Raw genomic sequence first — 14522 nt, 5'->3', positions numbered from 1 at the left:
TCGTACATTAAATTTAACTGGAAATGAAACGTGCAGGTAAATTAAGTGTGACAAAAAAGAGCTGACGCCTCCGTACAGACTGCAGACTGGAAACTGAAGCGGTTGTGAGTTGCTACTCTGCCGTTTCCTCGATTAGTTTTGTTGAAGAAAACTTCACCCAGGTTCCAGATTGAAGAAAATAATCTTTACTTTAGCTTCAGAAGAATACAGATGATGAGCATTCATGCAGCGAAAGAGAAACGCACATCCAGGTTGTATCAGTACTTCTCACACGAGTCTGTCTGAGCCGATTTACAGAGGTTAAAAAACATCTGGGCTGGAACAAAAGGTTTCACTCACCAGGACCCGTTAATGTAAAATAGATTGACTCATTACAGAGCTCACCGTCATGTTGGAAAGCAGTGACAGGAAACAGGAAACACAATATCAGGATAAAATACAAATAAAAGTGTTTAGATAATACATTTTTCTTCAGCAGTGTGTTAGTGGGACTCTTTCTGATCCTAACTGACCGGACTGGAGCTCCAGGACCGGCCCAATGTGTGTGGATTCAATATTTTATTCTAATGTTTTGTTACTGCTTCCAGTATGAAAACATATTCGCAGTATTTTCACATTTCTGTAAAGGCCTCTGATGTCTGTGACCCTTTCACAATGTGTGTATCACCACCCTACCACCAGGTGGAGTGTGTGAAGAGTCACCTGTGGGCTCCAGGTAGAGCCAGGCTGGGGGGGGGTCGCCATCAACAGCAGGAGAGGCTCTCACTCTGACCACAACACCTGTTTAATGCAAACCAGACCTTTAAGTAACAGTTATACTAAAGCACAACAACAGTCATATACAGTATAATAACATGTCCTTACGTTACTCTCTCAGTAAATAAACAACTAATAACATTAGTAATAACAATATGGCAGTATGCATGTTACATTACATAAATCACATCAAACCTTTATCCCTTATTAGTCACAATACAATAATAATGGTTGTATAATGATATAATAATAAGATAATGTCTTCACATATAACAATGTACAATTCTTTTAACTATTTTCAACAACAAGGAACGAGCCATTCACACCGAATCTGTGCCGTCTGTCTCCGTCCCGAGGACATTTAATACCTAAATGTGAATGTAAACTATCTGTATAATAAATGATATTATTAAGAAAAGTCTCCTTCACTTTGTTCTAATTGCAGTTTAAAGATACATCATATAAAACACTGAAACAGCCCGTCCCCACTGTCTAACACTGCACCATCAAATATAATGATTCCTTCAGAAATCTTAGTTTTGTTTTATTGTGTGACTCTTATTTCCAGTTTAGATATCAAATACCTTTTTTAATTGATATTAACATGTCAGCAGGTTTTCACTCAGTCCTGTTGGCCTTAACTTCTCTCACTTCATTATCTGTATTCATATATAAATATATATATATATATATATATATATTTATATATATTTTAGAAGACCTACCAATGGCTGGAAAAGGCTGGACTCAGAGACAGCACAGAGGCACTGATCATGGCAGCACAAGAACAGGCCCTAGGTACAAGAGCCATAGAGGCCAAGATCTACAAGAGTAGGACTAACCCAAGGTGCAGACTATGCAAAGATGCCTCTGAGACAGTCCAGCACATAGTAGCAGGGTGTAAGATGCTAGCTGGTTCAGCGTACATGGAGAGACACAACCAAGTGACTGGAATAGTGTTCAGGAACATCTGTACCCAGTATGGAATAGAAGAACCCAAATCCCAATGGGCCGCACCACAGAAGGTGACTGAGAACAACAGGGCCAAGGTGCTGTGGGACTTCAGCTTCCAGACTGACAAACAGATCCTGGCCAACCAACCAGACATAGTGGTGGTAGACAAGGAGCGGAAGAAGGCGGTGGTGATAGATGTGGCCATACCAGCAGACGCCAACATCAGAAAGAAGGAACACGAAAAGGTTGAAAAGTACCAAGGGTTGAAAGAACAGCTGGAGCAGATGTGGAAGGTCAAGGCGAGCGTGATCCCCGTGGTAGTAGGAGCACTCGGGGCAGTGACCCCCAAACTGGGGGAGTGGCTCCAACAGATCCCAGGAACAACATCAGAAGCCTCAGTCCAAAAGAGCGCAGTCCTAGGAACAGCTAAGATACTGCGCAGAACCCTCAAACTCCCAGGCCTCTGGAAGAGGACCCGAGCTTGAGGATGACACACCGATACCACCCCAAGAGGGTGAGAGGGAAGTTTTATATATATATATATATATTTAAAGGTGTTTTCATGATATCAGCACTGACGCCATGTGGGAACAAATGGGAAATCCTCCATTTAGAAACCGTGTAATAAATAAACACAATGTTGAATAGTTAAAACGTGTTATTAGATACAATGCTACAAATGATTAATTTTAATTTTAATAATTAAGTTTAATTTATAGCGCTGTGTGCTGGCAAGAATCTTGTACTGTGATACTGGGGTTATGATATATTATCAATATATCGTAATTTAAAAAAATATATAATAGGGAAATTGTCACAACATGAATAAAATCTGAGTATAAAAAGTGTTTTAATACAACCAGACCAATGGATCTGAATTTGTATTCATCTCAGTCCCTGTTAAAGCTGCAGTTGGTCATTTTTATTACTATTACATAATAATCAATAATAATTATTATTAGTAGCCACTGTGAGGAACCAGAGGATAGATAATCTTTTTCACAGATTATCTGTCTCATGTTTTACTGTCAGGATGTTAGGGCTGGGTATTGTTAAGAACCTCACAATTCGATATCGATTCGATTTGATATTGATTTAAATGCTCCGATATCGATTCAGTGCCGACTTCAACGACTCCAACTCCGCTGTCTTTACCTTTTGTGTAAAGCTTCGGGACGGCGACTTCCGTCATGTGTTTGCGTGTTGGTATGGCGTATCGTGGTTCCAGTGTTCCAAAGGAAGGATCTGTGGAGTTTAACTTACTGTTGTCTATTTCCTGTTCTGGGTTTACGCTGGAATCCAAACGTCTGCTTTTAAAGTTGAAGTTGCTGGTTTAACACTGCTGCTACCTGCTTCGGTTGCCATGTTGTTGTTGTTGTTGTTGTTGTTGTTCTGTGGTCGAGTGCAGCCTCCGTCCGTACAACGCAAATCACACAGGTGTTGCTCACTGCGCCCCCCACTGGCCAGGAGCTTGAATCGATTCAGAGGATTTCATGAATCAATATTGAATTGGGAAAAATATATTGCCCCCCCCCACAAACATCAGAGTCAACAACAAACAACTACAGTGTCACTACATCTTCACAACAACTCAATAAACAAACAAACAACAGCAAACAGCTAGCGACGTTAGCATCATACTGCTAGCTTACCGAGATAGATGGAAACGGGGAAAACGGGACTTTGTAAGTTCCCGGTTGTTTCTCCGTAGGTTTCCTTTTTGGTCTGTAGATACATTAAATTGTTAATAACAACTTTTTAAAGCTAAATTAATGTTTTATTGTCGCCATATTGTCGCCTCACGGCAGCACGCCTCCTCTCTGGGACCCAGTGCGCAGGTGCGTAGCCAGCTGTCAATCAAGTTCAGCTAGAGGCGGGACTTAAGCAGAGTAATTTCTGAGTGTCTGATCAATCCCTGCTGATCAATAATGGTAACCAAGGTTGGGAGGGTTACTTTAATCAGTTACCTAAACCATATCACGATATTAAAGTAATGTAACTTGATTACTTTTTATCACTTTAGGACGGATTACATGTAACTACGATAAGTAATCAGGATACAATAAAAGATAACTAATTCATCACAGTTACAGAAAAAATATGTAATCAGATTACAGTTGCATTAAGTGAAAATGGGGATTATTAGCAGGATTATAATTTTATAATACATCAGTTTTTCTTAAAAAATACACTGAGCAGAGTAAATAATTATTATTTACTGTACTTTTGAATCACCTCAATGATTAATTTAATTAATCAGTAATTACAATCATCGCTCTAGAGAGCACGTTCCCTAAAAAGTGCGATCGGAGTCGTTCCCACGTTGACAGGAAGGAACTTTAATACGTGAACAGAAAAAGAGCTGCTGTGTAATGAGACACGACGCCACTCTCCTGAGCTATAACAACTTTATTGAGTCTGAAACAAAAAGACCAACAAGCAGCACTCGATACATCTACTGGAGCTGAAACTATTATTTGGATCGAAGCTGAAGAAAAGACATACAAGCAAGATAAAGTCAGAGCAAATGGAACAAAAGTAGGGAACCAAGTACATGGGGGGGGGGGCAGCTGTTTTACATCTGATTGTCAACATGTCCTGTTATTGCTGTTTGCCAAGATATAATTAACACAACTGACCTGTGTGTCATTGAAACATTAAACAGGATTTCATACATTACGGCTCTATTTCATCAGTAATGTCAGAAATAGTTGCAAGTATTGAAATCTGAGACGGTCATTGGCCTTTTTATGGAAAATACTTCCACTTTAGACCTCGCTGGAACAAATACATCAATAGGCATCTAATCTGATAATTGATTAAAAGGTCCAGTGTGTAACATTGAGGAGGATCTATTGTCAGAAATATAATATTATAATATTAAGGTGTGTGTTTGTTACCTTAGAATGAGACGTGTTTATCTACAGAGTCTACAGTTTCTCCTTCGTGCTCAGACGGCGAGAGTGAAGGTGCCATCTGCAACTACACCACTAGACGCCACTAAATCCTACACACTGGTCCTTTAACATTTTTGTTGTAGTCCTTTAGAGATTCTTACGTTCTCGTTTTAAAATTGCACAAATGTGTAGCCATTACACATCAAATACGTTGTTTCTTTTTTACTTTTCGTTATCTATAATGCGCGTCATAAGTTACGTTAGCTTTCCTCTTGAGTTTGCCAGACTTCAATAGCGGTGGCTGCTAGTCTTGAGTCTCCCTATCTAGGCTAGCTATGGATTAAAATAAACAATAATAATAATAATAATAAATAATCAAATATAAACAAAGGATGTGGTCGGACACATGTGCAGGCAGCTGTGGAACGATGTCAGCGAGTTTTAGGAGTTAGTTTGGAGGGATGAACTGTAACTCTCATCCATCCTGATGTAAACGTTTGCCTAAATTTCCTCAGTCACCTTCGACTTTTCTTAATGTCAACAAGTTTCTCCTGACAGCAAATCTAATGTACAGCCAGTCACTGGATAGTGTTGAACGTCTGACCTTCTGTACATGCTCTCACTTAAATACCATGTTCTGAAATCTACAACATAAACCAATTCATTTTTATGTTTCATTAATTAACAAAAAACCCATCTAAACAGCATTTTAAGATAATTATAAATATTAGATTGTAATGTGGATGGAATAATGGAATTAAACATGACTTTTCTTTGTTTTTATATATATATAATTCTTTGACAAAAATGGCTCATTCTTTATAGTAAAGGTCGCTGATTTCTGTCTACATGCTACATTGGAAGGCGAGGGGTATTCAGTTGGTTGCAATCTGCAACCCCACAGCTAGATGCCATTAAATGCTACACACTGGACCTTTCAGTCAGTGGTTCCCAATCTCTTCTTTAGGGACGCCTTTTCTATCATTTAGTGATGTATTTTATGGATATTTCATATTATATTGAAAACTGTACAATGAACCTAAATAAGGAACTCAGTAACTGAAGAAATTTGTGTAAAATTTGTGAATTGGATGAAGTTCAAGCAGATTATTTCCATTGTAGATTGTTTAGGGAACTTTTTATACAGTCTTCTGTCTGTATTATGTATTTTTTAAATTATTTTTAACAATCATACAGACTTAAGCTTCCTTTTTGACAAATTCTGTGTTTTCTTGTTCTTGCCATTGTTCTACTAGACAATTTAATTTACTTTACATTTACTTTTCTTTACTGAAGTTTTCTTTCAAGCTTTAAAATCAAAAGGTCCTCGTGACCCTGAGGTTGGGAACCGCTGCTCTGAGGGGCAAAAATGTCTTAAAGTTTTGAACTTTTGATCAGACAAAACATCTTTTGGACATTAGATTTGATTATTTTTCACTACTTTATGACATTTATCAGCCAAACTATGAATCAATTAATTGAAAAAACAATCAGGTTAATCAGTAATGATTGGAGATTGGAGTTAATCCCATGTTGACACAGTCAGTTGACAATAATCAGTTTGCACCAAAGGACATAATAAAGGGTATTCCTGGCTAACTATTATATCTTGAATAATCTTTGGCATGCATGTGTATTAAGCTTGACACAACAAAAGAAAACCACAATAATAATCACTAGTGTACAGTAAGTGTACAGCCAATACACCACTCTGTCTACAGTACATACAAAAAGATAACTTTACAAAGAGAAAATATGGATCCCCGGCAGGATCTTTAAATATGTAAACAGGAAATAAGAAACGATGTGTAAAAATACCAGAACTATACAGGTAGTGTAAATCTGACCAGACTGCAGTTTGTGTGCATTTATTCACAGATTGTCCCTTTTTTGGGGAGTTTATCAGAGTAATGAGCACCTTTTCTCCGGAGCTACAGGCCGTAATGCCCGTCTTCTTTGTACAAGTTGGCAGATCCACGTAATCCAGGTGTGACGTGGACCCCAGTCTTGTCTTTGGATCCCATTTTTCAGTTACAGAAATTTACATCAGTTAAGTTGTTTTTCCACTCGTCCTCGACTTTACATCTTCTCTCCCAGGACGTATCAAAGAAAAAAGACAAAGAGATCCGCATACCAAGAAAAAAAGGTATACTTGTGTGCATACGTACGTGTATATTCCCTCTATTGACACTTTGTTGATGAGGGGGAATTTACAATACAACACAAATATGTAGTATTGACTGGCACGAAAACAGTTTGGATATAATACAGTGATAAAATATCAAACAGCAGTGCAACAGTCGGAGCACTGCAAGAAGGAGATTCTCACCTCTTTCACAATAAATAAATAAAGTTGTCTTTATGTCCTTATGGCCTCTGAATGTGCGCTCAGTGTAACGACCAAAAAAATTCACAATTTCCTGATTCTGACTGAACTGGGAGCAGTGGTCCAGTGTCCAGTCTGGGTGCTGGGTGAGGCTGTTGGGGTCTAGAGCAGCGAGCTGGTGGGGCTGCCGGGCAGCGGGGGGCTGTGGCTGTGCATGGTGAGGCTGTGGCTGTGAGAGGGGCTCGGGCGCATGGGCAGCAGGTCGTAGTGGCTGGGGATGTGGCTGTTCCTGGGCAGGTCGTACGGGTTCTGAGGGTAACTGGGAACCACCATGCTGCCAGCTCCCTGGACGATACTGATGGTCGGTTCTGGGAGGAAGAGAGGAGAGGAACGTATTCAAGTAGTGCCGAAATGATTTAGTTCATTGATCACGGACAATAGGAGACACGAGTTAAAGCTTCCATATGTTACATTCTGAAGCGTTTTACATGTTATTTTTTATTTATGAATCACTTTTTATTGCAAATGTATGAACGGATCGTAACATAACAAAAAAATTAGACCTGCCCCGACTTCTTCAATTGCCTGTGGGCTGGTTTACACAGATAATGTAGTTTTAACGAGTACTAAATGAGTCATTATCCATAATTATATGTAGTAATTATAGAAACTTTTATTTGAAAAAAGTATATAACTTAAATAGTTCTCTTACTCTTGTGATCAAAAACATTGCTCTGAAGCTAAATTCTGTATATTTCTTATTATTTTTCAACACGACTTCCAATCAACCCATATCAATTAGTTAAATTAATCACTTCCGTCTTAAGCCACGCCCATTCTGAGTACGGATACGAATACCGATAGTTAAGTTGGTTGAACAGATACGGATAAAGGTGTACACTGTTTCTATGTAGGGATGACAGTCAGATTTTCCTCTAAAGGTTGTGACGTTGATGTGCGCCTTCTCTCTCTGCTTCCTTGTGCAACGCTAGCTAACGTTAGTTTATAAATAGAGTCCGCAACAGGACGCTGACTGCAGTTCACTTAACGGCCACTGGTGTCACTATTAACAACGTTTACAGAACATTTAAAAAGCCGGACTGGTGCCCCCTCCGACCTCCAACGTACCCATGTCGTAGACATTCTTGGCGGGCGCGGCGGTGGTGGTCGTGGTCGTGGTGATGATGGCGGCGGAGCAGCAGTGTGTCATGTGTTCATGGTGAGCCGGCGATTTCATCTCCACGTAGCTGCTCTCTGAGTGCTTACACAGGCCGGGCGGGTCATTGATGGTCGCGTACGGGTTTTCACTGTTGAGGGAGCACGTGCTGGACAAGGAGCCCTTCATGTAGTCTAAAAGATAAAGAACACATGGATCAGGTAACCTTCTGCACTGAGAAATAATGGCTGTCTGACTCGTGAAGCATCCTCGTCAGCGGCTGAACTCCTGTTGAACTCAGCAGTAAAGCTCAATATACTCGAGAGGCTGCTGTAACTCGGTGAAGGTCTGTTGCTGATATACTGCTGCTGATCCAAAACCCTCAGTTACACATTATATTATTTATTTAACAATATTCTTCTCCTTCCCAATGAAAGGTTATAAAACTATTCTTGAGGTGTCATATGTGAAACATTTTCTGGGAGAAGTGTGAATTAAACTGGGTTACCACAGTGAACAATCCCATGTGTGATAATGGAGGATTATCAACAGGACTACGTTCACACTGCAAGCCTTAATTCTGATTTATTGGTCAGGTCTGAAGTCTGAACCTGGTCTGAACTGAGCCGCATGAGAACAGTAACAGACGTCACACGCATGAACAGATGATGACGAGGACGGAGAGAAACAGAGTCTGAGTGTCACCCCAAAGTTATTTTATAAACTGCTTTAAGAAGGTACTCAAAGGCGCTTTACGACAACATATAAACATTTCTTTTTCAACAGAAACCGAATATCAAGAAAAAAAACAACTATTATATGATTAATGGAAAAAAGGATTCAAGCGGATGTGGAGCTCCAGATGAGGAAACTCATTTAAAAAAAGGTTGATAAACCTAAAAGTTTACTTCAGTTGACTCCATAGCTCTCTCACAGTCCAACGGGTAACTAGCTAGCAAGCTTACGGACAGTAAACGGCATCAAAACAGGAAATATTTAAACTGCTGTTTGCGTCTAAAAAGAGAGCAGCACTTTCGCTGGTAACCTTGTGTGTTGAGAAATAATTGCTCTGTGACTCATGTGAAGCATCCTTGTCAGTGATTGAACTCCTGTTGAACTCAGCAGCGACGCTCGATAAACTGAAGAGGCTGCTTTATTTATGTGTCCCTCCACCCACTACCTCCACCGCAGCGCAGAACAATGACCACTGTCGATCTACAGTGACGTTCAAGACCTGTATCGAAATATAAGACAGAAAATGAAATCAGATTTCATGTGCGACTGTTTACACTGTCATTAAAAAATAGATCTGAGATAAAGAAATCAGATTTATGGCTGCAGTGTGAACGTAGCCTTTAAACACTGAAACTGACTCCGTCTAACATTTCTGTAGATTTTAGAGGATTAGACTGGTGTTAGTCCAGATCTTCTCTAATTTGTCAAAGCCCACCAAACTTTTGAAATAAAGTTTTTGTGGTTCAGTAATTAAAACTGTAGCTTTTATCCAACAAACAGGAGGAAATTGTGCATTTGTTGGGGACTATTTTCAGCAGCGGATTAATCCACATTTGGTGCTGTAGTGAGTATTTTGATGCAGTAACGTAGTGTATGTGGAATTGAGTCCAAAAACATTTATATTCCAACAATGGCTACTGTAACAGCACTTATTAGTAGGATACGTTCATTGTTTTTGGTCTTTTCATGGGATTTGTTGTCACCAGATTGATCCTTTAAGAAACACACATACATTAAAGTCATCACTGCATCACTGGACAACATTTAAAAACCAACATCAACATTCAAAAGCAGTTCAGGTTAAAATCTGTGAAGCTGGAGCTGAAGGAATTACACATATCAGGTGACAGGAGAACACACAGCATTCAGTTATTGGGCGGGAGAGATTCTCTGAGGTGAGTTTTGGGGAGTGATGGGGGTCAAAGCAGGAGGAGGACCCCCCCACCCACCCACCCGGAGGAGAGGGAGAACACACAGAGGAGAGGAGTCGGATTCATCCTGCAGAGACACAAACACACCTGTAAGCACCGGTTCGTACATATCAGCAACATGAAGAGGAAGATCAGCATTCAGGTACAGGCTCGGATCTGTGAGGTCATCCTCTCTAACCTACATGTACACTTTAAAGGTTTTATATATATTTATATATATATATATTAGATTTAAGACATAAATACAGCACTGAGACTCACCTTCTGCTGTTTTTATCATCTACCTCTCTGAATTAAGGATTTATTTCCCTCAAACCAGAGTTGGTGATTGTTGGAAAAGTGGAAAGATTAACAAGACTAACTGTCTTAATGAGTTTTATTCTGTTTCTGTCCACTTTGAATGACGTTACGTTGATCTGAAGGTAAAACGAGTGTTTGTGTCTCTGGAGTCTGGTGGAGAGTGATAGTGATATTACGGCTGTTTGTGGTTAAACTAAAGGTCTATCTCTGTAGGGATCCTTTCCATAATGCTGTCAGACACTGACAATAACAACCTGAGTCTGTCAGTGGCAGAAACTACTACTGTTAGTGGAACAAACAACTACTACTGTCAGTGGTTGACTTTGAACAACAAATCTGTCTCCAATGATTAACGCTAACAGCTCTTTTCAGGAATATTTTCTCATCCAACTGATGAATTAAGAGTTTATTTCCACCAAACCAGAGTTGGTGATTGCTGGAAAGACTAACAGAGACGGTTTTGGTGAGTTTTATTCTGTTTTTGTTTACTTTGAATGAAGTGATGATGTTACGATGATATTCAAGGTAAAATTACTGTTTATTTCTATGGAGTCTGGTGGAGAACAACATAATGGCTGTTTCTGTCTGTTTCTCTGTAGGGATCCTTTCCATAATTATGTTGATGTGAATGTAACTCTCTTTACCTGCTTATTATTTTGTTATTATTTTGTTCCTGATTTAATTCTTTAGTGCAAATGTAGTTTTGCAAGAATTTAAATCAAATCTAATTTTACATTTGGTCAAAAAAAAATGTTTTATGTGCAATTTGCAGATAATATTAATTAAAATGTTTCTGTCTTTTGTGGTTAATATTCCTTCTATGTAAGTCACTAATAGACAGGTGCAGTGAGGACTGCAGCCACCTGTACCTGTGTTTCAACCATATCCTGTCACATTTTATCAGATTCTGTCTGTCTGCTGCAGCGACTGTCTGAACCTCAGAGCGCCGTCTCGTGTTACATGGGACATGCAGCGATCCACATCCGGTCTGACTTTCAACACAGGGACCAGCAACATGAAGCAGAGGGGTTCAAAATGCAAGAGAGGCAGTCTTTGGCTGAAGGGGGACTGTTCGAGCAAGAGGATCAGCTGGGTTGGGGGGTGTCAGAGGCCCGGTCCACCTCGCACTGTACCTCTGTAGCGCGGCTCCACGTGGTAGCTGTACCGCCGGTCGATGCAGTAAACACCTGCAGATAAAGCAGAGAGAAACGGTCCACGTCTGCTTTCATGTTCTCAGATTAGAATAGAATAAACTTTATCTGACTTTATGGATATTTCATACGATATAAAACTGTACAATGAACCCAAATAGTGACTCAGTGACTCAGGAAGCTCAGACTGACCCAGTTCACTGAGGTTACAGTAGGCCCCCCACTCTGGAGCACTGTTCCTGTGTCGCTTCTTTATCTTCATCTGGAAAACACACAGAGAATGATTTCACCTTAGAAAACACATTTTTAAAGAAATGATGTGCCTTTATTATTTTTTAAATACCTGGAAATATTAATAGATTTACAAAAATAGCCTTATGTAATAAAAACAATAATGTTTAATGTAAAATAACATGAAAAATAGAAAAAATAAATCTGCTATGCTATAATTCCTTTGCAGATATTTACTGTTTATTTAATAAATAGATTAACAGATTGTTAAATTCAAGTTTAATACTGTTTATATGTTTATTAAATTATGTAAGTAATTGTTCTGTAATTTTACATTTGTTTGTTTGTTAACAGATATCTTGTATAATTTTGAAAGTTTTCACAACAAGAACGTTAATAAATGTTTATCAATGTATAAGCAGGTAAACTGTTAAAATACAGTTTTTATCAGTAAAAACAGCAACAATTACTGTAATTTCACAGATAATGAGTTTTATTACAATTCGATAACTTTTAAAATTTGGCTTAAAAAGCCAAACAATTAGAGAGAAAAACATTAGGCTGAAAAACTGTATTGTAATCATAAAAAATTACTATTAATTGTATGAGTGAACTTATTGTTATAGGAAGACTAGCGACCACTTTGTGGACGCTAACAGAGATCCAGTTTAAGAATAAAGAATAAAGAATAAACATCCTGCAGCCCAAACTAAGTGTTAACAAACAGAGTTTTCCTCCAGTCAGAAGGTCCTTGGACGCACCTTGGCGGAGCTCCTCTTGTCTGGCTTGGCGTAGTGAGCGGCGTAGGTGCAGGGCCCCAGGGTGCGGTAGCTGGGGTTGGAGAAGCAGCGGCCTACAGTGCTGTTACTGGGAGAGGACTCTGCAGAGGAGAGCAGACCTGCACACTGCAGCCCTGCTGTCACCACACGACATCAGCACAGGTTCTTACATCCTCCTCCTCCTCTACTCATCACCATCACACACATACATGTGCACACGCAGCGCACCTGAACACCTCACGCAACGTATCTAAGCACTGAATACTGCTAGAAAAGTAAAATGTAGGAACTCCAACTGGAACCGAGAGGAGGAAGTTCAGGATTCATGGTTATAGAAGATTAAGAGCAGCACAGACTCATATTCTCAAACAGTGTAGATCAACAGAACATTAATATACAACAGCTTTTCAAATCGATTAATCGTTTGTCATTTATCAACCAAAATATGCCACATATTTGCTCCTTTGTAGCCTTAAAATGAGATCATTTGCTGCTTTTCTGTGTTTTATATCAGTGGTTCCCAACTTCCTTTCCTTCAGGGACTTCAAGTGACATATTTTATTGATATTTCATATTAAAAACAACGAACAGTGGACCCAAATAGTGAACTCAGTAACTGCAGGAAGTTTGAGTGTCACATAAAGCTGACCACCGTTTGTTGTGTTGTCCTGTGTTGTCAAGAAAAAGTCCTGAAAAAAATGATTTATTAACCTGATTATAAACTGAATATCTTTCACCTGTTGGTAGATAAAACAAACAAATCACTTGTGTTTTGATTAATGGAAATAATAATCAATAATCAGTTCCAGTCCTGGTTCGGGTCCAGTCTGCCTGAATGTGAGGAGAGAACAATCAGAGATGCAGTACGGACGTCTCACCTGAGAGCGAGTAGTCGGTGGAGTTGATGTGCAGGGCGGGCGTGTAGGTGACGCTCGGCACGTGGTGGCCTTTCTCTCTCTGCCGGTAGCGGAACCAGACCACCAGGCTGAGCATGGCCATGATGAGCAGCAGCAGGAAGATGATGCCGAGGACGGCGCCGGCCGACTGGCGCTCCGACGCCAGGGCTGGGCTGATCTTGGTGTAGGGGTTCAGCTCCTCCATCATCAGAGCCGCTGAGGAGGAAACATATATTTAAAACTCAATCAAAAAAATATGGCAGATCACAGTTTACAGCAGTTAATGATTGCATTGAAAAAGGGGAATATCGAATATAAAATGTAGTTGACATTTACATTTTTATTGAACTTATTATAATCATTTTCTCTCTCACCCCAACTGGTCGAGACAGACGACCACCCACCTAGAGCCGGAGGATCTGTCCTAGGTTTCTGCCTTTTAACAGGCAGTTTTTCCTTGACCTTGTCTCCAAGTGCTTGCTCATGGTGGTACTGTTGGGTCTCTGTTATTAATGTTTTAAAGAGTTCGGTCTAGACCTGCTCTATTTGAAAAGTGTCCTGAGATAACTTCTGTTATGAATTGGCGCTATACAAATAAAATTGAATTGAATTGAATTGAATCATTTTAGGAATTATGAATGACTTTATATTAAAGAAATGTCACGTACCCCCTGCAGTACTCCAAAGTACCTATAGGGGCAGCCCCATTTGAACTTGCGACCACTCTTCCTCTTTGTTAGTAATATAATTATAAGTGTGTGTTTGGATTGGATTGCCTAATTGAAATACTGTAAAACATCTAACAGTAGCTCAGCGTTTATTTGTGTAAACCACTGATCTCTCCCTGCCTTTATTGAGGACACTTGTTTAATTCGCACAAAACTTTTGCTCAGCAAAGACGGGAAATACGATCTAGTTGAGCTGCTTCTCCTGAACAAATCTGACAACTAACAGCTCGTACTTACCAGGCTAGTAAAGGAGACCTGCGTCTATTTGGGACCCTGCTTTTATTAGTTACAGTATTAAAAAATGATGGCGCTTAGAGACAGCTCAACAGCTGATGGAGGGACATGTTAGTCCAACGGAGAACTCTTTGTACCTTCATATTACACTAACACTTTCACTATCTT

At 39.6% G+C, this 14522-nt stretch overlaps 1 protein-coding gene across 4 annotated transcripts in view; it reads right to left on the bottom strand.

Annotated features, from left to right (window-relative positions):
- Positions 1–4101: 4101 nt before the first annotated feature.
- LOC127351149 (multiple epidermal growth factor-like domains protein 10) overlaps positions 4102–14522 on the bottom strand; it is a 147153-nt gene continuing 136732 nt past the window's right edge. Inside the window, exons 21-26 of one of the 4 annotated variants that reach the window (XM_051378413.1) lie at positions 13375–13608; positions 12479–12633; positions 11679–11748; positions 11469–11522; positions 8062–8283; positions 4102–7301 (exon numbers count right to left, since the gene is read on the bottom strand). In XM_051378413.1, the coding sequence (XP_051234373.1) occupies positions 7096–7301; positions 8062–8283; positions 11469–11522; positions 11679–11748; positions 12479–12633; positions 13375–13608 (941 nt within the window). In that variant the 3' untranslated portion in view covers positions 4102–7095. The remainder of the gene's footprint in view (positions 7302–8061; positions 8284–11468; positions 11523–11678; positions 11749–12478; positions 12634–13374; positions 13609–14522) is intronic. The other 3 variants (XM_051378414.1, XM_051378415.1, XM_051378416.1) reach the window with 3 other exon arrangements.

Source organism: Dicentrarchus labrax, unplaced genomic scaffold (genome assembly GCF_905237075.1).
Source record: "Dicentrarchus labrax unplaced genomic scaffold, dlabrax2021, whole genome shotgun sequence".
Classification (NCBI taxonomy): Eukaryota; Metazoa; Chordata; class Actinopteri; family Moronidae; genus Dicentrarchus; species Dicentrarchus labrax.
The sequence above is the reverse complement of the archived record's forward strand: the minus strand, read 5'-3'. Positions and strand labels throughout refer to the sequence as shown.